At 39.4% G+C, this 27,761-nt stretch overlaps 1 protein-coding gene across 1 annotated transcript in view; it reads left to right on the forward strand.

Annotated features, from left to right (window-relative positions):
• Positions 1-7,047: 7,047 nt before the first annotated feature.
• LOC115821781 (uncharacterized) overlaps positions 7,048-27,761 on the forward strand; it is a 43,903-nt gene continuing 23,189 nt past the window's right edge. Inside the window, exons 1-3 of the mRNA XM_030785572.1 lie at positions 7,048-7,131; positions 7,792-8,410; positions 8,552-8,646. Of these exons, the coding sequence (XP_030641432.1) occupies positions 7,048-7,131; positions 7,792-8,410; positions 8,552-8,646 (798 nt within the window). The remainder of the gene's footprint in view (positions 7,132-7,791; positions 8,411-8,551; positions 8,647-27,761) is intronic.

The raw sequence follows: 27,761 nt of genomic DNA on the forward strand, positions 1-27,761 counted from the left end.
TGCCTACTGTTTTCTGTACTGCTGAAATTTTTGATCATTAAAATCACCTTTTTGAAAAGAATCTAACAAGGGTCTGCTTCTGGGTCCATATTCCGTATCCCAGGCCACAGGCCGTGACATATGACTTGACAGCCCAAGACTACAGACCATGATGCACTACCTCCACTCACATACCAATGCCTAACCTCCCTTTCCTAGGAAAAAAAAAAAAAAAAACCTGTCTTGTATCTGTGTTTGTCAAAGTATTCCGGGGGCGCAATACAAAGGGGCAATTTGACGCTCAGTCCTATTGTGATCTCTGCTCACAAGGTATTAGAAATCCGACTGATGCACTGATTGTAAGTCGCTTTGGTAAAAAGCGTCTGCCAAATAACTAAATTGTAAATTGTACATACCCGGACATTGTAGATTATCTCATTTTTGGACTGAGGGCATACGCTTTTCAAAGTTAAAAAGAGTTTAAAAGTTATAAATTCCTACAAGCTCATGAACGGTTTTGCAGTGACTGTGTGCAAGATCTGCTAATTCACAAGTTCAAGTTTTGGGCTTGTGACCAAATTCAAGATTAAGTTATGGTAAATAAAGTTATGTGATCTCACAAAGAATCTCTGTACTTAAAGAAACAGAGTGAAGTCGTTTAAAGGCTTTATTATGCTCTCATATAAAAAGTTGCTTCACAATCAGAAGCAACAATGCATGTAAAAAGATTGCCTTAACAAAGTAATTTGTTCATTGAAAAACCTCAAAATACATTTATTTTTACTCATGTAATGCGGCCTGGTTTTGTTGTCTTGTAGTTCTATGTCGTCATGGTAACATAAACCACGAATTCATCAACAGCAATTATTGACCCACTCGTTAAATTACATGACATCTGTTTTGTGCAGCCTCTGACTAGTGTAGCTGAGGGTCAACAACACAGCTACACTGAATGCATTTAAAGCATAGAGACATTAGGTAGATATAGTTGTACAAATGCACTGTTCATTCATATTACGAGGATTATAGGAAACTATGGAGAATATAGGCTCAGCAGGCAATCCCCAAATAGTTACAGATGTGTAAGGTCACAGTGAAATTAAACAGTCATATGGTTATGTTACGGGTCCCAGGACGGGGATCACCGTAGCAAATGATTTGTGTGTCTGAAAAACAAATGTATTCGACTGAGAGAGTTAAGACGCGAACCACCGTTTCTCTTCCCAATTATCTCTTTATTGTAGAAACCAGAATACATGTAGTAAGCATTTAAGACTCTCCCTAATGTAGGCTATGTTGTCATTGTTACATTGCCCACTGATACATTTAAACAAGACACATTGATGTTACTTTCCACTGTACTCAATTAAATTACACTTTACACATATTCATTCTTTCACTTAACTCACCCACTCATGTACTGCTTCATTCACTCACCTCACACATTCATTCTTTCTTTTGTTCATTCATTCATTCATTCTTTCATTTATTCATTCATCTCGCACAGATTCAGTCAGTCAGTTTCATTACAGCAACGTAAACTAGCCAATTTTAGTGGTTCAAGACGCTTCTCGCCACATAACGTTGGATACGTTCCACAGAGAATGTCAGTTAGCTCAATGCTTGTCTGGTTCTACCTCATAAAATCGAAACTCCCGCCTTAACTTTAACTAGCTACATATTTGTGCAGCGAACTCGTTAATCAATTATACAACAGTCCGTCAAAACAACAGATAACCCTAATCAAAATTACGGTCAGATGTCCGGAGCTCAAACACTGAAAATGTTGCCGTTCAAAATGCACAGTTGACCCTGCAAGGCATTCAGTTTACCAGGTGATGATCGCCATTTTGTAATAACGCTCTACACTCTCACACTTTCATACACTCGAAAATCAACACTCACTCTCACTAACTAAACTCATCACACTCATGCTTCATAACTTTCACCCTTGAGAAGTAGGTTTTTGGGGGTTTTCATGGCATACTGACCTGAAAAACAAATGTATTCGACTGAGAGAGTTAAGACGCGAACCACCGTTTCTCTTCCCAATTATCTCTGAGGAGAGGGCGGAAACCCCCGCCTTAGGAAACCTGGGCGCAACACCTGCTGGGTTAATTGGTTCCGCTCCTTTCTCTCCAGCGAAACTAAAGCCTAAAGAAAAGCCTATAAGAAATATGTATTTATTTATTTGAAGAACACATAAGTGCTCGCCTATTTTGGGGGGTGCACCACAGTTACAGAGCCATTAGATTCACCATCAGACTGTCTTGCATTAATAATCTACTAAAATGTGTTGGATCTCACTCTCTCTCTCTCACTCTCTTGCGCTCTCTCTGTCTCTCCCTCTCTCTCTCTCTCTCTCTCTCTCTCTCTCTCTCTCTCTCTCTCTCTCTCTCGTTTGTCCTCTTCGGAATGACCTGTTTTGGCTTCTTACTTCGCTTCTTAGAATGGATATAACAAATGATGCTTATTGTACTTAATAACAATGACAATATTACATTTGTGAGGGGGAGCTGCTGAAGCACTTTTGATTTTTTTTTTCTATTTAACAGGTTACATTAGTAATTGTAGCTTTGTGTTCTCTTGTTCCTCTTTTTCTCTATTACTGCTTCCCGATGTTGTAGATGTAGACTGCTATGTACATGTGCATCACGCACTGTGTGATCATCATAGTAATCATAATGATGAAACTGTTTAAATTTAAGTACAACTACAGTAGACACCAATAGACCATATATAAGACCAAGATATAAATTATTGCCTGAAATCCCCCATCTCCCTGTGGTTACTTTCATTGTGCCTGGCAAACTCAAGCCTGACGGTAAAACATCAGAAAGAATGGCCCCCAAAAGGCAACAGGAAGCAGGGGGAGAGAAGAGAAAAAAGGGTTGAGCATCCCTAATCTGAAATATGAAACATTCCAAAATCCGAAACTTGTAGAGCGCTGACATGATGCCACAAGTGAAACATTCTACACCTGACTTCACCTGCAATTGTGGAACTTTGAAAAAAAAAATGTGGCACTGTTGGCACCATGATATCTCATTGGCTGAGATTGAATCATCAAAATAATCAATAATGTCCTATGTCCTTTCCTAACCACTCGATGGAAAATGTCATGAAGTCAAGGAAAGATGGGAAGGAGAATTCATAAGGACTTAGAAAAAGATAACCGCGGTGCTAAGAGAATCCGACCGCACTTACTTTAGGCTATGTAATTATGGGATGGTGGATTTTATTGACGCGAGTCTGCTCTCGTGAAACCACAATATTCCGAAGATGGAGTACTGAAAGTGAATCTTAGATACTGTTGACTAATGAAAACAATGAAAACTAATGAAAACAATTTCATTCTCGTAGATACACATCCGTAGACACACAAGGGCCTTTGACATTGGCTATTATAGATAACAACCGCCTCAATCTCAGCTCAGCTCACCCTTCTGTCCACTCATATTTATCTACATGAATCCCAATTAGTATGATTGTATGGAAATAATTGTTTAATTTATGCAAGACAAGCATAACATGTTAAAACCACTACATCATCATTCTTAAGTTTCAAAGGAGTTGTGGGATAGCATGGTCCAGTATACCCTATGCTGAAGGAGACATGAAAGGAAGCATTGAAGCACCTTTCTTTAGCAAATTCGAGAAAAACTTTGTTAAACTTTGTTAACTAAGTTCAATATCTTAACAGATTTATCCATTATAATTTATTAACCTTTAATATTCTAGAATCTAAAGGGTATAATTCAAACTGTACATCTTCATGGAACGATATAAGAAAACTATGAGAAAATAACAGGCTAATCCTTGTCTCATACAACAGCCCTAAGCCTAAAACATAAATGTAACCCTGACCATATAGTTTCCTAGTAGGTTTCCATGTACATCCTAGATAATAACTTAGTATATTTCTGATGGGTGCTTTCCAAATAACTATATTTTGTCACCATCTAGTTTCCTAGTATGTTTCTATGTACTTGCCAGGAAATTATTTGGTACTAGTATTCTTTGGCACTTTCCTAATAACTATATTTTTCTGACTATATCATTCCTAGTTAATTCTTGTTAATTAGTAGACTGTAAAATAAAGTGTTACCATGTTTTTTTTTGGTTTTGTTTAGTTTTTTTTCAATTTACCAAAGCAAGCTCCAGCCGGTAGTTAGCTTACTTTGTAAGCAGCTTACATTTCTTCTCTGGTTTTAAGACTTTCATCTATTCATCGACTCGTCCATGACGTTAGCTACATGAAGTAATTACTTTGGCATTCCACCATCCCAAAGAAACGCCGGACTGAACTTGATCTTAAAAAAAAAAAAAAAAAGAGTATTGGCGGCACTGTGGCTGCAGGAGGTCGCATGGCTCCAAACAGATGACGACCGCACAGAGATGTAGTGCAAAATATGCCGTGAAAATCCCAATCGCGCAGAAAAAAAGCAGCGCCTTTTATATATGGACAAAAAAAATCAGTCATGCTTTGGAAAAGCGTGAGAAGAGTGCACACCAAGCATCTTCAGGTGCTCCTTTGAGAACCAAACCCAAAATGGTATGTGCTTCCCTGACTATGTGGGAACCAGCATCAACCAATATTAATATTTTAGTCACAGCAACCTAAAAAGGTTTCTTGTAGAATCTTCTGGTCTTAAAGCACATTGTCTACAGTTTGACCTTCTCTTGTTTCATAGAAGTTGCACTCAGCAGCAGCTCAGGTCCAGTTATTAGTCAGGAGATATTACCAGTGGCTGAGAGGATTGCCCTGCTCTATCAGCTGTCTTATGTATGTCTGGCCAACTTTCCCAACCTGGAGACACAAGTCCATAACAGGGCCTTGGAAACCAAAGAGCTGTTTTCTTCCTCAAAGGATCTCCTGCATGAGGTAACATATAGCACACCATGTCAAATCTGCTTAGACCTTTTATATGTTTTACCTTTGTGAATCTTTGTACTCTGACCCCAGATCCGCTGGGTAAATCTTAAACGTTCAAAGTGAAGGATGTGGATTCTTAAATTCCTAAACATGTTTAGTAATCCATGTGGTATCTTTTATCTATGGTCAAAGTGAACCCAGTTTGCTATATTTTCCTCGGATAGGTCAGAAAGTTTTATCTCTGTGTCAGAAGGAGGCAGTTTATATCATTCAGGTGTCTAGTTGTGAATGCATAACACTTCCCTTCAGAACCGCTCGATGACTTTAACTCAAAGTGTGAAAGATACAACAGCACATTAGTGTGTTGAAATGGCTAGTATCAAAAGGGGGAAATACTCCTTAATTGTATCATTTGTACTGCAGTGTGTCCACACCACGGATACCATGAGGTCACTTTTCCCTCTGCTGAGAGCTGCAGTGGAAAATAACAAGTCCATGCAACTCTCGCAATATCTCAGGAGGGCTAAGGCGTTGATTCCTGAGCTCAGTAACAAGCTCAAGGAACTTTTGAACAGGTACCACAAAATATGTATAAAACATCCAGAAATCTGTTTACTGTTAAATAAGTAATCTTCTTCAGTATTACAAAAGACTGCCGTTAGCAGAAAATTGCAAACTGTTTTCATATGACATTGGGTAGGTTATATTTTACTTCAATGATGAATCAGTGTGAAAATTTTAAACCAGAAGAAATCTCAAAGGTTTTATGTCTCATCACAGTAAATTATGAAAAGCATGCATCATCAGTGGTGTGGCATACAGGAGACTTTTCTCTCAGGTTCACAAATTTAGATATGCACTTATGACTGAAGTAACCTGCATACTTATATAAAACATCATCAGTCATCGGCCATTTCTGTCCAGAAGCAATGGTTTTTAACGGTCAGCTAGGAATACGATTATCTTCCATTTACTTTCAGCAGATGTCCACAGGTTTCTTATCTTTACTAGTTATAACCTTCACTTGTTAACAGTGCTTACGATGAATAAAATTCTAAATATAATATAATTCTAATATAGTATAATATTATGAATATAATTCTAAATACCTACATCCTTGACACCACCTTAAAAAGTGCTGAACCATACACATCAAGTGATTGATCTTCTCTTGCACTTTGATTTTATAGGTTTGATTCACACAACAAAAATGTAGCAGCCACCACTTCAAAAGTTTGTACTGAAAGGTCTGAACTGAAAAAGAAGAACCTGCATTCCAGAAATTGTGAGTCAGAAAAACCATGTCTGAATTTTAGCTGGAGAGACTGAGCAGTCTAGTATCTGTGCTGTTGAACTGCCCTCTCAAGTTTTAAACCAGAAACTTACAATGAAGTTTTGGTCTCACAGTTTACAATTGAATAGTGATCCTGCATCAAGTTTAAATAAATCAAACACAGACATCTTTTGAGTAGAGAGGTGCATTATTTATACTCCACAGATATAATCAAAGAAACAATGTACTGTGAGAAAATGTGCCTAGCACATTCAAAACTTGTAACGACCTTGTCTCCTCCCCCTTTTGGTTCCACCATTCAGCTCTCAGCATCACTGATTCTAAAGTCCTGGTTGCATAGTTTTACAGGTAAATAGTCACTGTGTACGTAGTTGATCACATTTAGTTGAGTTTGAGTTTTCCAGGGCTCACTGCCATACTGAAAGCTCTGTATGTGATCATATTCCAGTCCCCTGACAAGTTTATATCTGTGCTGAGATTCTACTCCAAGGATTAGTTCATTTGAGCATAAAACATCTTTTGATGTCAGAGGGTTCTTTTTTCTTGCAACTGATTGCTTGTTCTGATTGATCTACTGCATTAGACACAGATGTTATGTGAATAATCATGGATACTTGAAAAATCAGTGGCATAGCCTTTTAAACCAACAACTGATTTAGTGCACATTTAAGTGGAACCGCCAAATCTTAATTCCCCCATTTAAAATGAATTTCAGTACACTGGCTCAAGTTAAAGAAATGATGTAGTTATTTGTTTTCACCTTTCAATTCTAGGCTCAAGTGCTACAACAGACCACCTTGATGAGGTCTGCATATGTCTGTCTAGAGTCCAGAAGGATCTTATTGAGCTCCAAAAATTTTGGGAGCACTTTCATTCAATGCAGGAATACCTGCAAAATATGACGTTTGTAGGGGAGGACCTGACTGAACACCTGAAAAGCTTCAAATGTATATTTCTGGAGTCAATCACTGGAGCAGAAGAGGTAAAGAATTATTGATGTTATTCGTGTATATATAAGATTCTATTCTAAAAAAGAAAATACCTGTATTAATGTAGCATATCTTTGAAAAAGACACTCCAAAAGCAAGAAGGTGAATGATACAGAAAATAGTGAAATATCATTTAAAGAAGATTTTCATATTTTCCCCAACCCTCCTCTTACTGTGGTGGTCAAAATAACCACACATCACTAAAAATTAACATAATTTTGTCACTCTATTTTAAATGATGGCATTAAGGATTAAAGGATGCAGCCCAGCTGACTGATCTACATATTACACAGTTTTATCAAAGGGTTCTGAAATACTAATGAACTAAAACCTTGGGTTCAGTTCCCCTGGCTGTTTAATTCACCAGTGTATTTACCAGTTTTCTTTACCTTTTTAAAATATCACTTCACCAACTAATTTACTAATATTTTCCATTTCCTCACAGCAGTGTAACATTTACATTCTCTGTTTGTCAAGAACTTTTTGCACGTAAGAATATAACATAGAATATAATACTTTGAATGAAAACATGCTTTTGCAACTGTTTTTGTAATGTAGGGTAATCAAGTTCCGCCCTGCTACACAGTCAGTCTGGTTTTCTTTGTTTCTTTACATTATTGTGATTAATTTTCAATTCGGCTTTTCACTTGTAGGTTTGGACTAAGTTTGGTGACTCCTGTATGACCATCCAAAGGGTATTTAGAGACCAGGCCAAAGATGCTTACAAGTTTCTGAGAATGAAGCCGTCCTCTCTGTCTGAACAGGAGTGGGAGAAGCAGTATAACAGTGTGAGGGCAGAGATTCTGATTAAGACCATCATCCCACATTTTAGAGACAGTGTCTTTTCTTCCAACAGCCTCCATGACACCCTTCTCTCCATAAACTCAGACCATCTCTTTCATGACTATCCTGTTTGTTCAAGTATCAGAGAACATATGAACCAAGCCAAGCAGAAAATGGAGAATTCAGAGCAGACAGTAAGAGAAATACTGAGCCATTTAAATGGGGATATTAAGAAACTCGCAGACCAACAGAAGACACTGGACAAACAACTAATGGACAAGGAACTTGAGCTTGACAACCTGCAAACCCAACAAGCCTCAAACAAACAATCACTGGACAGTTATAAGGATTCTCTGGCCCTAGCAAATGCAAGGTTGCAGTCTACTCAAGCCACACTTCGCAGACAACAGGATAGAGAGGATACTGCAAAGACTGTGACTTATATTGGGGCTGGTGTAACACTGATTCCATTTGTTGGATGGATTGCAGGTGAATAATTTCCAACAGATTACCTAAGAGAAAACTCATTCCGTTATTTCATTTTAAAGCATGACTTTAAAGTGCATCTGCAGAATTGGAAAAGAGTAAACTCAATGCAGTTTGTAATCTTCCTTTTGTTTTCTCTTCCAGGACCAGCTATGATGGTAGCTGGTGCAGTGGAAATATGTGAGGCTGAGAAGGCTATTAAAGATGCAAGACAAGAGGTTGAAAGGTTCCAGTCTCACGTGAGCAACTACAATGACAGAGTCTCCGAATGTGAGTCAAAGATCTCACGGATGGAGCTTGAAATCAGACAGACAGCCGAGGAGCTTAATCAGATAAGAGGGAGAATCCAAGAGATGAAGAGACAGAGAGAGGCCTTAATAAGTTTTCTTCAGAAGATTAGAACTGCTCTCTGAGGTGGAGCTGCAGGTGTGACATACATCAGACGCCTTTACTCGACGATGTGCTGAAGGTGATGGACAAGGATTTCCTATGGATTGAGGCTGACCGTAACCCTTTTTTTTAACTCTTTTTAGCACAGTCCTTGATCCCAGCCTCAGCAATCTGTGTTCTCATGAAGTCCCTGTCTGAAGCCAGCGTGATATTAGATCTGTGCTGGTGCTCCTGTTTTTTGCAGTTAATGTGAAATGTGAGGTGGTAAAATTATCTGAAAACATGTCTCAGTATGTGACATGTCAGAGAATGTACATGTTTGTATTAATAAGAGTGATTCTGGTTTTTACAAACGGCAAACTACGGAGAAAGTTGTTCTTTATCTAAAAAGTTTTATGCCCTTTTCGGTACAGCAATTCCAAAATCAATTAAATATGTAATCTATTACTACTGTTGGGGCTAATATACACCCCCCCCCCCCTTTTCCCTAATCACATACATTTATCACTTGCAATATTGCAAAAGGCCTCAATCGCTCAGTCCGAAGGATTCTGGTATATTCAGACTGTTGTGCTGTTAGTTTCACATAAGTAGAGCAGGTAAACAGTTAAATATTCTTCCAAAAGTCTAATAAAACATTTCCCTATCTAAAAAATGTGTTTGCTGTTTGTTTGTTCATTCACGCCTGCTTGCCGTTTAAGACTGCTCATTGGCTCATTTTCATGTTTGTTTTTCTTACCGATATTTAACTTTTGTCAAAGTCTTTAAGATCTCCCCCTCTTTCTATGACATTAAATATCGCTTATATTTATATTTTTATACTTCCATTACATTTTTATGACATAAATAACATTACATTACATTTATTCAGTAGATGCTTTTATCCAAAACGACTTAGTGGGGAAACAATTCAAGCTACACCTACAGTTACCTGAGGCTTCCATACCTTTCTATGTTAATGAGAAAATATGAATTGGACCTCTCAAGTTCAAGTTTATTTAGAGCCCAATATCACTGTTTACAGTCTCAAAGGGCTTTACAGGCCACAACAGTCAAATCAAAATATGACGGCACCCCCTGACTTAATCCTCATGGCGGGCAAGAAAAAACTCCCCAAAAACCCAAGAGGGAAATGGGAAAATGGGAGAAATCTTGAGGAGGACCACAGAGAGAGGAGACCCCTCCTTGGCCAGACAGGCGTGCAATAGGTGCCGACCATGTGGGCAGTTACAATTGAAAGTAAATTGGGGCATGAACAAAGGGGATGGCGATGTAGACAGGAGGCTGACGGGGGATGGAAGATGATAACACCAGGATGGATCAGTCCACAGGGCGGGAGGAGTCAGGATCACTGGTGTCTCAGGAGTAGCATGTGCGGCTCGACAGAGAGAGAAAGAGAGAAAGAGAGAGAGAGAGAGACAGAGAGAGAGAGAGAGAGAGAGGGAGAGGGAGAGAGAGAGAGAGAGAGAGAGAGAGCGAGAGCGAGACACATTGTCAGATGTTCATTTCCACATAATGGTAAAGGTAAATATACATCGTGTGCTGAGTGCAGGCAGGGACTCCAGCAAGACTAACTAGTGCAGCATAGTTAAAAGGGAGAGCTAGAAGGTAATATGGACATGACGGCACTCTGGGACACAAGGCGGCCACCCACTCCACAGTCAACAAACCTGAGTGAACATGTTAGAGTGGGGGGGCGACAGCATCCAAACATCCCAGTTCACCAAACAATCTATGCCCGAGGACCCTCCAGATCTGCTCCTTTGCCTAGTGAAGAGCTATTAGCAAAAGGCTTGGCTAAACAGATAAGTTTTCAGCCTTCACTTAAACATAGAGACTGTGTCTGAGTCTCGAACATTAATTGGGAGGCTATTCCATAACTGTGGGGCTCTGTAAGAGAAGGCTCTGCCCCCTGCTGTAGCCATCATAACTCGAGGTACCAACAAATAGCCTGCACCTTTTGATCTAAGTTGGCGTGGTGGATCATAAGAGACCAGGAGTTCGCGCAGGTACTGTGGCGCAAGACCATTTAATGCTCTATATGTTAATAGTAAGATTTTATAATCAATACGAGATTTGACTGGGAGCCAGTGCAGTGTGGATAAGATAGGGGTGATGTGATCATATTTTTTGGTTCTAGTGAGAACTCTGGCTGCTGCATTCTGAACTAACTGTAGCTTATTTATACATTAGAACATCTAGACAGTAAGGCATTACAGTAGTCTAACCTAGAGGTAATGAAAGCATGAACCAATTTTTCAGCATCTTGAAATGACAATGCATTTCTTATCTTGTTAATATTTCTAAGATGAAAGAAGGCTATCCTGGTAATATTATCTACATGAGATTCAAATGAAAGACTGGGGTCAATAATTACACCAAGATCTTTTACTGCCGCACCTGACGAAAGAGAAAGGCCATTCAGAGTAACTATGTGATCGGAAAGCTTACTCCTAGCTGCATGTGATCCTAGTACAAGTACTTCTGTTTTTTCAGAGTTGAGTGAGAGAAAGTTCGTAAGCATCCAGCGCCTAATATCCTTTAGACATTCCTCAATTTTGTTAAGTTGGTGTCTCTCGTCTGGCTTCGCTGAGACATACAGCTGTGTGTCATCAGCATAGCAGTGGAAGCTAATACCGTGTTTACGAATAACATTACCTAGAGGTAGCATATATAAAGAGAAAAGCAGTGGGCCTAAAACAGAACCTTGTGGGACTCCAAACTTTACCTCAGTATGTGCAGAGGACTCACCATTTACATCAACAAACTGATAACGATCAGTCAGGTAGGACCTAAGCCATAAGAGGGCCGTTCCCTTAACTCTAACAACATTTTCAAGTCTATCAAGGAGAATGGTATGGTCAATGGTGTCAAAGGCTGCACTGAGGTCAAGCAGTATAAGCAAGGAGACACAACCCTGATCAGAGGCCAGTAAGAGGTCATTTGCAACTTTAACCAGTGCTGTCTCTGTGCTGTGATGAGGCCTAAATCCTGGCTGATACAGTTCATGGATGTTATTCTTATGTAAGTATGAGCATAACTGCTGTGCTACAGCCCTTTCTAGGATCTTGGAGATAAAGGGGAGGTTAGATATTGGCCTGTAGTTGGACAATGAACAGGGGTCAAGGTCAGGTTTTTTTAATTAGGGGTTTGATAACTGCTAGTTTAAAACATTTAGGTACATAGCCAGTACTAAGGGAGGAATTGATTATTTTTAGAAGCGGTTCGATGACTACTGGCAGTATCTGCTTAAGGAAACGTGTAGGTAAGGGATCTAGTACGCAAGTTGGTGATTTTGATGAAGAAATTAGTGAGGTCAATTCGGTCGCCTGAAGGGGAGTAAAACATTCTAATCGCTGATCTGATATAGTTATATTGTTATCTACAGTGTTAGTGATCAAATTATCTGGTTTAAAATTTATAGCCTGGATTGTTTGCCTGATATTTTCAATTTTGCTGTTGAAAAAGTTCATAAATGCGTCGCCACTGAACACTGATGGTGTGCCTGTTTCCGAGGTGCTCTTATTCCCAGTTAGTTTTGATACGATATTAAATAAAAATCTAGGATTATTTTTGTTGTCTTCTATTAGGGTGGAGAGATACATTGATCTAGCGGCACTAAGAGCTTTTCTATAGCTCAGGAGGCTCTCCTTCCATGCTAACTGGAATACTACCAATTTAGTTTGGCGCCATTTACGTTCTAATTTTCGAGTGGTAAGTTTTAAGGCGCGTGTGTGCTCATTATACCAGGGAGCTAGTTTTTTCTCTCTGATTATTTTCCTTTTAAGTGGGGCCACATTATCTAAGGTGTTGCGGAATGTTAACTCTAAAGATTCAGTTGCCTGATCAAGTTCTGTGGGGTGTGACATTGTTCCAGTCAAAGTTGATAACTCTGGGAGATTATTGATAAAGTTCTGCGTAGTAGCTGGCGTAAACGTACGTTTATTATGATAGCGTGGCGAGCTGCATATATTATTACTAAGAAACATTTTGAATGAGATAAGATAATGATCTGAGATAGCTTCAGATTGTGGAAATGTGACCATACTTCCTACATTTAATCCGAGTGTTAGTATAAGATCGAGGGTGTGGCCACCATTATGAGTGGGCCCTATGACCGTCTGATTAATCCCTACTGAATCTAGAATGGACACGAACGCTGTTCTCAGAGGGTCCTGTGGGTTATAAAAATGAATGTTAAAGTCTCCGACAATTAGAGCTTTGTCTAAAGAAATAACAAGGTTTGAGATAAAATCTGCAAATTCACAGAGGAATTCAGAGTACGGCCCAGGCGGTCTATAGATAATAATTAGTGTGATAGACTGGGTATTTTTTGTGGCTACATATGTTATGTTTGTATAAAGAACTTCAAACGCATTGAATTTATGTAGAGGTTCTTGTATTCTGTCGCTTCTTGTATTCTGTCATCATGGTTATTGATGTTTGCTCACACATAAAGATTCAGTGCCTCTTGGGCAATGTCCAACATCACAAGCATCAGACTCAGAAAAACTCTCCACGCTTTTGTCTTAATGTTGGAGAGGGCATGTAAACTGTCTCGTAATTTGACTCTCCAATCATATCCTCCAAGCTTCTAATATAAGCAGTGTAGTTTAGATGATCTCAGGAATTCTGCTCTGTTTGTCAGTGACTCATTTTACTAGCTATCACTTACACTTGTCCTCGAGATGAATTTTTCAGCAAGCAAAATAGGGTGGACTTTAACTGAGAAGGTTTACTGATGATAGAGTGAATGAGAGAGTCAGGATGTTGTTTTATGTCGCCATCTGCTGGCCACATGCTCTACTTGCAGTGCCACTTCATATAGGTCATAATGGTTACCAAGGCTTACTCTTGTGACTGTCGTTAGGCCCTGGTTCATGTTTAAACTCAGCAAGCTTCATTCACTCAGTTGAAAGAAAGAAAGAAAGAAAGAAGCATAAAACAAAAAAAACTTTTACACTGAGGATGTGAAAACTGGAGAATAGAAGTCACCACAGAGCTTAACTGGGTTGAATCCCACTTGGGTTAGATCCCATTAGCATCACTGGTTGTATGTTGTATTCTTCATACCAAAGGTGATTCCGTATGGAAATCCAACAGGACCTATTAATATACAGATGACACAGGTGCAGTTATTCATATGAATGTATCTGTTTTCTTGATATAAACCACAGAAATTCCACTGAAAACGTCATTTTTACAGTTAAACATGCACACACAGTGGAAAAATATCACCATCTATCAGAGTCGAATCAAATTCCAGAACATCCCAAAAAGCTTCAATAAAAATAACATAAATGAATATAGATATGATCCATAGGACTGTAAGAAAATTGTGATATTAAGATGAGAGTTTGCATTATAACCACTAGAGGAAACCAAAGTACTGCAAAGTGCACTCACTGGCCAGTTTAAGTGTGATTCACATCATAGATCCAACTGCCTGACCAGTGAAGGTATGTAAGGGCAAAAATGAATTAACTGGATAATAATAATAATAATAATAATAATAATAATAATAATAATAATAATACTAAAGTTTTGTTTCTGATCTGTTTCAAAATTGAATAACAATCACCTGAGCTGACATTACAAAAGTTACAACAAAAATATCTCTTCAAATTAAGCCTTTTTTTGTTTACTTTTTTTCTTATACTAAATGAACATTTCCCTTAGTATTTTGTTCATTAAAAAACTACTATAGTGTTTTATTGTTGCTTTTGTCATTGCTGTTGTTCATGATTTGTGTCATCATTTGTGTTCACAAGCAAAAACAGGCTTGGGTCAGCAACAAAAAGACAAAAAGGGAATCCAGGCAGAAGTTCCAAAACACTAGGCAAAAAATCACAAATCCAGAGGCAATGAGCAAAAATACAAAGAGATCAGGCAAAAGTTCCAAAACTCTGGGCAAACAGACAAAAATTCAAAGTAGCCTTAGGTCAAGGAACAAAACAACAAGTCAAACAACATACAATGAACAGGAAACGTGGCAAGATAATCTGGCAAGACGTGTAGATTCTGACAGGCCTTGAATGCTGTGGCAGATGAGGTGAGTGTCAGCATTTGTACAGGAATCAATCAGCCAGGAGTCAGGGTCAGGGTGAAACATGGACTGGAACAGACACTAGACAAGACATGCAAGACAGACACAGGAAAAACACAAGACAAAACATGGACTAGGAAGATGAAGCACTGGGCCAGACTGTGACACTAACAAATAATACAAATAACTAAGTAATACAATACCGACAGTATCACTGAATTATTGATTTGATGAAATAATTTTATATGTTATTATCTTCTTTTCACATTGATTTTTCTTCTCTATCTAATCTTTATATGTTGTTATAATATTAACAAATCGTCATTATCTCTTTGGTATCTACCCAGAGTCAACAGGGCAAAGGCTTCATTTACAAGAACTGGAAAGTGAAAGTAAAGGCTACTATCTGTCACATTAAGGAAGGACTGTCCGTGCACAGTGCATCCTCTTTAGCGGCCAGGCCTGTTTTTATACAAGCAAAACTTTGTGTTAACTGATCAAAAAAGCTAAAGTAAAAATAATAGCTCAAAACTAGTGCCTTCACTGTTATGTAAAAAAAAGAAATGTAATGGTAAAATGCTAGATTAAGAAATGTTGCTTTCCACTAGAGATGCACTGTCAACTGGCCATCAATCAGTACTGTTTGTTTGTTTATTTTGGCCGATCTGTGTTCCAGAAGTGTACGCTCCATGTGCTGCATTGGAATCATTTCCCAAAAATTTCCCAAAGACTGTGAGCAGAACATTAAGACCGCATTCTTTAATGTCTGCAAAGGAATGACAAAAGTGATCCGACACTTGGCCTACTGGAGCACAAATAAGAGCTGCTTTCGTGCGTTTGCTGAAGTGGTGCAAGCTTACCTGTCTGTACCCCACGCGAGTGTAGACAGCGAACGTTTGCTCAGCTCAGCTTCTCATGTGGTGGACGAGAAAAGAAACCGACTAGCTTGTGACAAAGCTGAAATGCTTCTTTTTCTAAAGAAGAATTTACATACGCTGTTGAAAGAGAAGCCAGTAATGACCAGTGCCAGCTAAAGGCGGTCTCTACACTGTTCACTCAGTCTCCTCAGCATTAGAGGGCTGCAGGAAAGACTAGCCACCAGAAACATCATAGAAGGTGTCAAGGAGGCTGTGGATCAAGAGGAGTTATCCATGGCGTATATACATATATACTTTTCATTCTGTCCAATGCAAGCTACAAGAAACCATTTTTCAACCACCATTTGGCGCCATCTAAGATATGCCATCTTAGACTATGCAGTAAACTGATTGTGACGTAGAGTAAATGCCGCTGTTGAATGCATCTACTATTACAAGACTGTCTTCAACGAGGACTTGCGATTTTGGGATTTCACGCTACTCATTTGAAAGAGAATTTGTTTGGCAACCAAGCCATGTTAGACACTTGTTCAGCTCACGTTTTTTTATGTGTCACCTCTGGTTTAATAATTTCCAATGCACCGACAGTCATCCGAGTCGCAGATATATTTACCATTGCTTCAGTTAGGCAGAATGAGATAAATGCTACAGTTTAACGGTGCATTAACGTTAGCGGTCTTCCACTCATAAGCATAGCATTAGCTAGCTTTGTGGTTAACCTCATTTAGCAATGTATAGCCTTATAACCAGCTGCTGCCAGATGTTTCCAGAAAATTTTTAGAACGAACGAGGGAGAAATGATAAGACCATTGTTTGTTTACTCACTAGAACTGCTGCTCTGTTTAATAAATTAACCTACAATCAAGTTTGTCGACAGCTTAGCCTACACCACTCAAATACCCTAACATTTAACGTAATATTGATGTTTGACTGACAGTGCGGGCTTTCACATTGCTGCAGCAAAACCAGGCATGAATGACATGAATGTTGTCAAGCTTTTCTGGGCTAGGAGGAGAAGTGATGGGGAGTGTTTATTATAATCTGAGCAATGTATTTCAGTTTCAATTATCAGCTTAGATGTCCGTCGTGGGTTACTCTGGCGGGTATTCCAGAAAGCGAGTTTAGTGAAAACTCAGTCAGTTAACTTGGAGAAAGTAGTAAACCCCCTAATAGAGGAGCCCTATGGTTTCATTCTCCTAGCAAAATGAAGCCATAGTGATGTGGAAGAGACTCCCAGGTCAGGGCCAGATACGACCGAGTCCCTACTCCACACTAAATGCCGTACTTCATATGCTGAGTTTAAAATGAATTCTAAGTTTCAAAAAGCAGTTGAAGTCTTCAGGAGTCCGATGCAGTGTAAGTTTATTGCATTCAGTAGTGAACAAAATACAACAAACTGAGTCAGGTCCCTGGGAGTGATTGAATATAATACAGAAAATCATGCACTTATATCTAAAATTTTACCTGCATGCTAAACCTGTATATCCAATAGGTGCATAACACGGTTGTAACAGCCCTTACATCATCCGTTTTTGCATGGTCCTGAATATAACGCGCCCTTAAGATAACCATTGTAACAACCACGATAAACAACGTAACAATAATGTATTCATTATTATAGAGATGTAATCATTTATATTAACAGTTGTAATGATACGATCTTTTGTATTACAAGAAATATCAAGTTCTCTGTATTCCTTTAGGGGCCTGCATGTGAGATAAGAAAGGCGCCTCTGCCATAGTGTTGTGGTCAGTAACAATTCATGTAGAGGGTGAAAGGTTCAAGGTTTCATGGTACGTCTTATTCCACTAATGAGCAGGGCAGTAAATACTGGTGACAACGTATGCTAGATGTAAAGGAAACAAGCAATAATGATGTAATGTAAATCAGAGTTGAGAGGGAATCTGTGAAGATGGGCCGGCAGAGGCGCCCCACATACAAAGAGATGAGGTAATGTGTATCTTTTTTTTGGAGAGAATATGTACAAAAATTGGTGCTTTGTGAGAAGGCGTCAGTCACTCCCCGGGATCTGACTCAGTTTTTTGTATGCCTTTCGAACTATACAATAAACTTACACTGCATCTGACTCAATATCAGACTCCTATTGTTTTGTCTCAGAACAGGTACCGTGTGGTGTTGGAACTCAGTCTCATCTGGCCCAGGCTGAGAATTTCACCCACAGTCCAACCCACTCGCTTCCAGAATTTTCCCCAGATTTTCCCAGAATTCGTTGGTCCATACACCACTATTTCTTAAGTTTTCCTTTTTTTGGTTAAATAAAAAATAATATTAAACCATGTTCTCATCTTACCTTGGATGCTCAACCATGTCCCCAATCTCACCTCAGATACTTTACCCTTAATGCAGGTGTTATCTATCAAGCATTGGGCTAGTCCATGCAAGGTGGACACTGAAGCAACTACATCCTGGCCATTACTTATGTTCCCCACTATAACCTAGATTTTACCCTTTTCATGTTGCCTTCATGTCTTGCTGACCTTGCATTTTCCCTTTTGTGGTATACCGAGGCCCTCTTCCGTTGTCTTCAACATTCAGAGGCCTTCTTCCATTTCTCCAACAGTGCTCTTCTATTAGGAGGTTTACTGCTTGCTCTGAGTTAACTAACTCTGAACACCCCCTCGCTCGACTCTGCTTGGATCAGCTGATTGTCATCATTTATTGTTTTCGCACGTGTGTTGCCAACAATGGAGTTGTAGTATGCCATCTAGAGGACAAACTACGCAACGACAGTGTTCATAGCATCTTGGAAATGTCAAGCCCCAGGATTTGACATGAAAGAGCCAATTATTAATCTGGGATATTTCTCCTCTGGTTTCAGGAGCAGAGAAACATGCTACAACAGGACTATTGTAGGAGAACTAAGGATATGCAGAGAGAGATTAACTACACGAGAATGCAGCATTACAGTTTGCCTAAGGAATGTGGAATCTGAATATGCTACTTATTCAGTGGTGTAGTCAAATTCTTAACAATTTACCTATATGTTTCATTTTGTCCACATGGTCCCAGAGCACTTGGCTTTAAAGTCCAGACTTAGGAGACTTTTCAAGGCCTCTCAAGACCACAACTGTTTGTAGTATCAGTGCTCAGGTATTTAAAAACTTAAATACCATTTAGTTGCTAAATATTAATTCAGTAAAAAATAAAATAGGATTCTTTGCTGTTCTAGTTTCTGCTAATTCTGTTTTTAACTTGCTGCTAAAAATTTTGGAGTAAATGGTTCACTGAGAATTATCCTGCAAGTCACTCTTGACTGATTTTCGCTCTGTGCTCTGCCTCTCTGAATATTTTGTTCTTTTCAGTAGGAGATGCGCTTTTCTGAAAGAGTCAAAATGTCACATAATGTTACATCGACCATCCATATATAAAATGTTAGCATCATAACAAACCTCTGTCTTTATATATTATTCGCAACTATTCTTTATAGAAATATTTTTCAGTGGGCATAAAATATAAATAATGGGGATAAAAAATATCCTGTGACTCCCATGCCCTAAAAGACCCAAAAAGAAGAAGTGTGAACTATGCGTGTTAAGGCAACTGCCATTCTCCAGACACTGCAAGCTATTCTGGAAATTATGCTCATGTAGATCCACACCAAGGAGCTCTATTAGGAGAGAAGAGGTGAAAACACACACACACACACATACATAAATACACACGCGCCCACACACATAATATGTTGTGTACATGATTCCGGCCACCGGCAGCATTTCCAAAGTTTGGGGGAAAAAAATGAGTTCTATCATTTACCCAAGATTGGCTTTGGCTGAGCAGTGCTGTAAGTTATATGCTGTGAAAGATATCTGTGCAGGGTTAAGTCATCACACATCAAACAGAATTATCCTTCCATTGTTTCACAACAGGGTTATGAACTTCAGTGACAGAATGACTCGCTCTGCAGTCACACAACCTCACTTCTCAGGTTACAGTAGAATAATTACAATGCAGATGATCCTGTATTTGCCCTCATATCACCTCTAGATAACGAACAGTCATACTGGAATGACAGGTTCAGCAGGTTTACAGTTTTGGAGCACTTTGCTTGTCACGTATCTTATTCTGTTGTAGACATCTTTCTGTTCTCTTTCAGTTAGGTTGACATTTTGTCCCTCATTCAGTGTCACCATCTGGTACTGGAACTGTGAATTCCTACAGGTAGTGAGTTAGATTCTCTTTCACGGTGTTTTACTGAATGTTACTCACACCTTGATTAGCAAATGTATGAAACTTTTGCTGTGCTCAGCTTCTTTGATTGACCGCAACCCACCTATACATATTTATTCTCTGTAAAAAGGAGCACAGTTTTAGATTAGATTAGATTAGATTAGATTCAACTTTATTGGCATTGTGCAGAGTACAGATACAAAGCCAGTGAAATGCAGTAGCATCTAACCAGAAGTGCAAAGCATAGTATTATTTACAGATAAGTGCAGATATAGTGAGTACTGCAGTAAGTGATGCTATATCTTACAGTATGTAAAGCATTATAGACAGTGGTGAGCAATATATACAGATATGTATATGTATATATATTAATTATGTTATACACAGAGGTGAAGCTGACAGAGTAGACAGAGGAGTGTATATGTATGGGTTGAATATACATAATAGACAAAATATTTACAGTATGTTTATGTACAGTTTAAATAGGGTACTCTGAACAGCATGAGAGGTAAAGCCAGTGCAAAAGAGCAGAAAAACAGTGCATATAAGTACAGAGACAGTGCATATAAGTACAGAGACAGCCGTTGCCATACCACACTGAGATGGAGTTGGTGAGTATACTCTCAATGGTACAGCGATAAAAGCCCACCAGTATCCTGGAACACAGATGAGCTTTCTTAAGGCTCCGCAGGAAGTAAAGCCACTGTTGTGCCTTTTTGATGAGGACGGAGGAGTTCAGGGACCAGGTGGGCCTCTCAGAATCAAGTAAATAGAGTCTCTGTAAACCTAGAACCAAGAAGTGGAGGAAAACAATCAGGAAGTGATCAGACTTTAGAAGTCAGGCTGTACTTCTTGCTCTAGCATGCAGTGAAATGTTGAGTCTGAATCTCCATGTGTAATAACACACTATCATATATAAAACTATCCTAAATTTCTACACGACAAACAACAAAATTATGAAGTCTGGATTTGTGAATGTAATAATAACATGATGTGAATATTTGACTATGTGATACATTGATAAGAACACAAAGATTACATATTTACAGTTTATATATTTGCTGAATTTACAGATTTTGCCTGTAAATTCAACTCTTTTGTGTATTTTAACAGGCAATGGCTGTGCAGGGAGTCAATTCAAGCACTGTGATTTCCCTGTTTATTTTTGTGTTCATAATTTTTTTAGCTTATTATTATTATTATTATTATTATTATTATTATTAATAATATTATTATTGTTGTTGTTGTTCTTGTTTTGTTGTTGTTATTATTATTATCATTTATTTATGTATTTATTGATTTATTTATTTATTTTCAGAGGTAGGGGATTATATCATCCCCCTGAAGATTTTATGTGACACAAAACAAAAACAAGAACAAAAACAACAAAACAAAAAAAAACATAAAACAAAACAAACATTGCTTGTGACTTGCAAATGCTTGAATTCTAGCTTATGATGGAAAAGTTCAATTAAAGTTATACATTTTATATGTACATGATTATATGTGTGTGCCTAGACTACATACCATGAATTTGTTATACTTTTTTGATGATGCAGGGTTTAATTTTGCCATGAAAATATGTTTCACTAAACAAGACACATTTGAGATGAAATTTAAAAGCAAATAAGACTCCGTGATTGCACAAACTGACTGACTCAGTGCCCCACATATTGTTTTAGGTTAAAGTTAACACATCTGAATCAACTGATCAAAAGCGTGATAATGAACTTGGCAGCTGACCAAGGTGCATCACTGCAGGCATGACATAAAACAGGTACTACAGCTTCAAGTATGCATGACAGGGCTTATGATAAGACTTCACTCAGGGCCACTGGTCTAAGGCTGAGTTCCTACTTTTCACATGATTTACTAAGAAGGTTGTTTGTTCCTCTAACTTCTTTCTTCACATACCTATATGCACGTACAACTCCTACGCATCCCCGTAGGAACATACCAACGCATTCATTCCCATATACATTACATTCACGGAACTCAATGGTGACTCACGCGCAAATTGACAGAAACTGGAGGGTTGAACAGAGTGCACTTGCTCTAGTCTAGGGTGTGAGTCTGAGGTGCTTGTTATCTATGGCAGACATGGTCAAAGGTCTTGTGTAGCATGGGTATATATTTGCATGACAAATTGAATTCTTTAGTCAGTAACATCAAGACCCAGACACAGTGACATGTTGTGTGGAAGGAGCAGCTCTTCTCCTCTTCTCTTCTTCTTCATTTATACCATCATTGAGCCTCAATAAATGAAGAGCACAACCAAAATCCATCCCTCTGCCTTTTTATCATTTTGACCAACAAATGGAAATGCCCAACACCTGTGACCCCCATGCCTTAAAATACACAAAATGAAGTGTGTAGGGGTGGTCAGGCCCGTAGACCATATTACCCATAATTCCCTGCTTGACCGCATGGGGAATCTGTACCCATCTTCTCAGATTTCACTGTAACGGTATTGGATACAGCAATGGAGCCAGATACCATATACCAGCGGGTGTTTCTTTTCTCTGCCGAAGAAAAGGACAAAGTAACAACAAAGTGAGATATTTGTACAGCCAAAGTTTAATGTACTTTCTCTCGCACAGTTGCAACTTTAACTTCTACCGGCTAGTTACACTGTAACGCACACAGTATTCGAAGGAAGAAAAGGCAACCGGATCCCTTTTTACTTCTTTAAACGTCGACGAACTAAATCGAGAACCCTTAAAGATCATCGGACGAGTAACGGAGCCCCGAAGATCTTCAAGTGACAAGGAAAGGAACTTCTCCCTGGACCTGCGAATCACACTGCTTACCAGGCCACCAAAGACGCACCTTCGGTCACCACGCAATGAGCTATTCAAAGTAAGGCTGGCATCTGGGCAAACTGTAGTATTAAGATTATATGCAGTTAACGTGAAGGAAGTGTTGTTATTGAATTCTTTTATGATTTTAATGCACACACTGTATTTCATGTACAATGCGATTTTCAGCCGTTTGGTATTTTGTTTTGGTCACAACTAATGAAGGTTGGTTATGAAAGGGGGTGGTGTGTTTTTGACAGGAAATGTAACAGAGTATTGTTGTGCAATGAGGTGAAAGATAAAACTGCTCACACCTCCACCTGGAAAAACCTGTTTGTGGCATGATGATATATCCTTGAAGGTCCCTCTCCCTCTCCTGAAGTCCATGCACCTTCGGTCGCCACGCAATGAGCTATTCCAAGTAAGGCTGGCATTTGGGCACACTTTAGTATTAAGACTATATGCAGTTAACGTGAAGGAAGTGTTGTTATTTGAATTCTTTTATGATTTAAATGTACACACTGTATTTCATGTACAGTGCGGTTTTTAGCCATTTGTTATTTTCTTAAGAAGGATAGATCTGGCATGCGTTCTCTCTCTCTCTAACTCCCCTTTTCTGATTGCACACCTCCAACACTGGGATTGCAGTGTGACTTAAGGGTTTGGTAGAGTTGTTGAGTTTACGGCCTACTTACTTGAGACTAGCTCTCAAGTTAGACATTCTTTGGTCTCTCGCACACATGCGCTTCTCGTCGCTACCCCCACTCTAGTTGGTGCCTAGCACGCACGCTTGCGCACTAAATCCTCATACCACGCATACCTCTTGCTGTGCACATGCGCACAGCCTCTCTCCAAAGAACTCCTCCCTCTCTCTTCAGTGCGCAGCTGGGCACACACCCACATACACGCACGCTCTCTCTCTCTCGCTCTCTCTCTCTCTCTCTCTCTCTCTCACACACACACACACACACACACTCACTCATCTCTGGTCTAACACTCATTCAGTCCTACACTGAATACCTGTACATAGAGTCATCACCATTGTATTACCATTTATCCTTTGATCATTCTATTTGCTGCTGATTATTGATTGTACCATATCAGTATTAGTTTGCCAAGTAGTGTTGATTGTGTTAATAAATAGTATCTTTGAAATAAACTGTTGTCCTGTCTGTTTCTGCCGCAGTATCCACTGAATGCCAACCTCTGCCATCAAAGCACTCCCAATTACCTTCACCAACCTGGCTGTTCATGAGTGTTATGGGTTTAGTAGTGTAATTGTAATATATTAGTACTGCAATACTCTCTAAGACTGTAGCACAGTGTTACAGCTAGCGTATCCCATTAATCTTAGTTGTTTAATTAACAAAATATTGAACACCCAAATTAATGGTTAATAAATGATATGAGACTGATTTATGAGACTGATTTATAAATCCTATCACACCTATGTCTTTTGGTGTCTCTGTGTTAGGATTGCAATTGTACCTACAAGTGTGAACTATACCTGTGTGAAGTGTGAACTATACCTGTGTGAAGTGTGAACTATACCTGTGTGAAGTGTGAACTATACCTGTGTGAAGTGTGAACTATACCTGTGTGAAGGCAACCGCCACATTCTGATCTTAATTCCACAGAGAACATTCTACTTGACCCCCCACATCCTCACACTCTTAATCCCTGAGAGTTGTAATGATTACTACTGATTACAGTTAATAAGCAAGCAAAACACTCATCAAACCTCTATACATATAATGTGTCATCAGACTTTTAGGCATCTACACCCTCAAAGTGAGGAGGTCTAACAGATTCTTTCTGCGTAGCATGCAAATGGGAGAGTAAGTGTCACATTCAGAAGGTATTGAAGGCCTTCTAGCATTCCTGTAGTTTGGCTGCCGTTGTAAAGTAGTGACAGTCTTAATATCACAACACACAAATCTCCAAGTGAGATGAAGGAACAAGGAACAGCACTGCTCCCAAAATCAGCATCAGGACCTACCGACCACAGGCTGACCCACAGGCCACAGTGCCCCCAGTAGATTACTAGGCCAACCACTGTTATCTATCACAGGTTGAAGCTGAAAACCTATATCAGTGATGCCATGCACGATTTTTACCGGGGTACTGTACTTAAGTAGAATTTTCAGGTATACGCATTTTACTGAGTATTTATTTTTCTGACAATTTTTTGCTTTTACCCCCTACATTTTAATACAAATATCTGTACTTTATATTTTTGACGCCTCTGTTGGTCTCTCTGTTTCCTCTGACATTCTCTCGCCCAGTGACCTGTCTTCCCGCTTGCTTCGATGTGCAGCTAGTATCTGACAGACAGGGGTTTCATTTGTAAATCCCCTTTATTTTCAGGAGCTTGTCTCATGTCTTGATTCCTCTGTCCCTGGGATGTTGTAATTGTGAGGAAAACCTTTCAGTCCAATTCACTGGCAAGAGGACATACTACAGACGACTGTTTCGCTTTCACCTATGGCTTCTTCTCCACCAGTTTTTACGGACATCTGAGATGGCAGGGTCACAGGTCGAAGATCAGGCTGGCCATCTGAATCATCCCTCTCCTCCTTTCCTTCACTATCCTCATATGTCCTTGAGTCAGCAACCAGTTCTGTCAGATGACAAAGAAGATATCGCAGGTGTTGACTTTGACTCCGTAACGACACCACTATCAGTGTGGATTGAAGAGGTGCCATTGGTGTGATGTGGAGAGATGCGATCAGCGTGAGTTGGAACAGCGCCAGCACAGCAGCAGACACAGACCTGTTGGTTCTTTCTCATTTCCTCGTACTCAGAGCAAAGAAAGCTCTTAGTTGTTTTCAGCCTGATCATTCTTAATAGCCAAAGTGTGACATGCTTCATACAATTTTTTAGAAATATTTGTGTGGGACAAGGCTGGCTCTGTCAAACACTGGACAGACGAAATACAGCTGTAATATTTCACCTTCAGCAGGACCATCTCTGAGGAGGCAATCAAGAGTTGAGTCTCTTCTGTTCGGCTTTGGATAAGTCTCAGGGGATTCAGGGAATTTGGCCAGACAAAGATAGGACAGAGAAGTCTTCTTTGCTGCCGGCAACAGCTCACCAATAAACGCTGGACTCCATGATGTGCTAGACGCTAAATATGTGCTAAATATCTAAATATGTAATCTGACTGATTGTCAAATACCTGCCATCAGTAATGTGCTGTCTGCACCTTCTGCTGATGATCATTTTATCATAGCACATTCTTAGCTTGGTTACATATTGACCATATGAAATGTTAAAAATAACAAAAGGGATCTCCAGAGTGTCTTGGAGCATCCGTTTACTCACTATATATGGTACTTTCACGTTCACATTCTTCTAAATGGTATCTGTTACTGTAGAACGGGTCAGTCTGATAGGGCCATGTCTAACAGGACAAAGTTCATGTATCAAACACCATTGCTGATATCTGCTGACTGTGGTTAGGAGTCGGTTGGAGACGTCTGGTCTGCTTACTTTCTCCTTTGTGGTTGTGTGTGTTCTATGAACAGGAGATAGGGCCATAACTTAATGTGCGTGCATGCGTGTATGTGTGTACATAGGGAACAATATTTTCCAAAACGCAGTGACCAACCGACAACTGTTGGACCCCCCCCTCAGGGAGATGGGACTTACCTCCTGCCCAGAGGGGGCTGATGTTTCCCCTGGTCTCTAGACTCTCATCACTGCCAGCCCACGCATTATGGTCTTAGTTCAGTTTCTATTTTTTTTTTTTTTGTCCGCATGTTTGTTTCTTTTTTCCTTTTTATTTGTTTTTTAAAGAAAACAAAAGTTCAGAACATGTGCGAATATGTGCTACCCTAGCGCGAGTCTTGAGTGTAATTGGGGTGCAGTGGTGTGGGATCTTCTCTTCTGCTGTGAGATGAAATGTCCAATACGTCACCTTGTCCTCATTAACAGTAACACTTTTCATTGGTCCTCACTTCACACATGCACACACTCACACGCACACAAGTTTGTAGTCATATCATAGTGGGGACTTCCCACTGACTCCCATTATTCTGTAACTAAAGAATACTAACGTACCCCTAACGCTAACCCTAACCCTAACCTTAACCTGAACCAAAGAAATGTTTCAACACTTTTTGTTTCATCGGTAACAACAATATAGTTTAGTAAAATGTTGTTCTCCTAGTGAGGACCAGCATTTTGGTTCCCATCAGGCACTTTTTCAGATTATGCTATCTTACTGGGGACCGGTAAGTGTTGCAACAACACAGTCAGCGCACACCAAACACAACATAGAATAAAATAGTAGAATATAATGAGATAAATAGGCAATAAGAATAAAATTAAAACAAAGCTAAAATAAAGGTTGTTTCTGTACATAGTGCAGTACTTGGTAACATAACAAGTAGCCGTAAGGTGAGAATACTGAGGTAGATAGAAAATTATTGCCATAGTGCAGGAGTTATATACATAGTATATAATGAATATAAGGAATATGCCACAATATAGAGCAGTAGTAGTAAGATTATCACTATTGTGCGGTGTGTAATGTGCAATAGAGAGCATTGTTGTCACATGTTCAATAGAATATGTTGTTGTTCTAAACCAGATACCTGTGAAAAGGAGTGAGATATATAGAAATAGTTATTGTCCATTATGCAGTTGTCCATAGTGCAATCATTACGCTGAAGAAGGAGCAGCATAGGGCATCAGGCGTCAGTCTAACCCTTTGCTGCGGCAGAGAGGGGAGGAGTTGTACGATTTGATGGCTGTCGGCAGAAACGACCTTCTGTATCTCTCAGTGGAGCATCTGGGGAAGATCAGCCTGCCGCTGAAGGTGCTTCTCAGTTTAACAAGCTCGTCATGAAGGGGATGTGTGTAGTTGTTCAGGATGCTCACCAGTCTCTTAAGCATCCTCCTCTCTGCCATCACCCCCAGTAAGTCTAGTTTAGCTCCACCTCCTATGACAGAGCTGGCTTTCCCAACAAGCTTGCTTAGTCTGTTAGCATCCCCAGCTTTCAGTCCACACCCCCAGCACACCATTGCATAGAAAATGGCACTGGATACC

This window comes from Chanos chanos, chromosome 9 (assembly GCF_902362185.1).
Source record: "Chanos chanos chromosome 9, fChaCha1.1, whole genome shotgun sequence".
In the NCBI taxonomy this organism is placed as follows: Eukaryota; Metazoa; Chordata; class Actinopteri; order Gonorynchiformes; family Chanidae; genus Chanos; species Chanos chanos.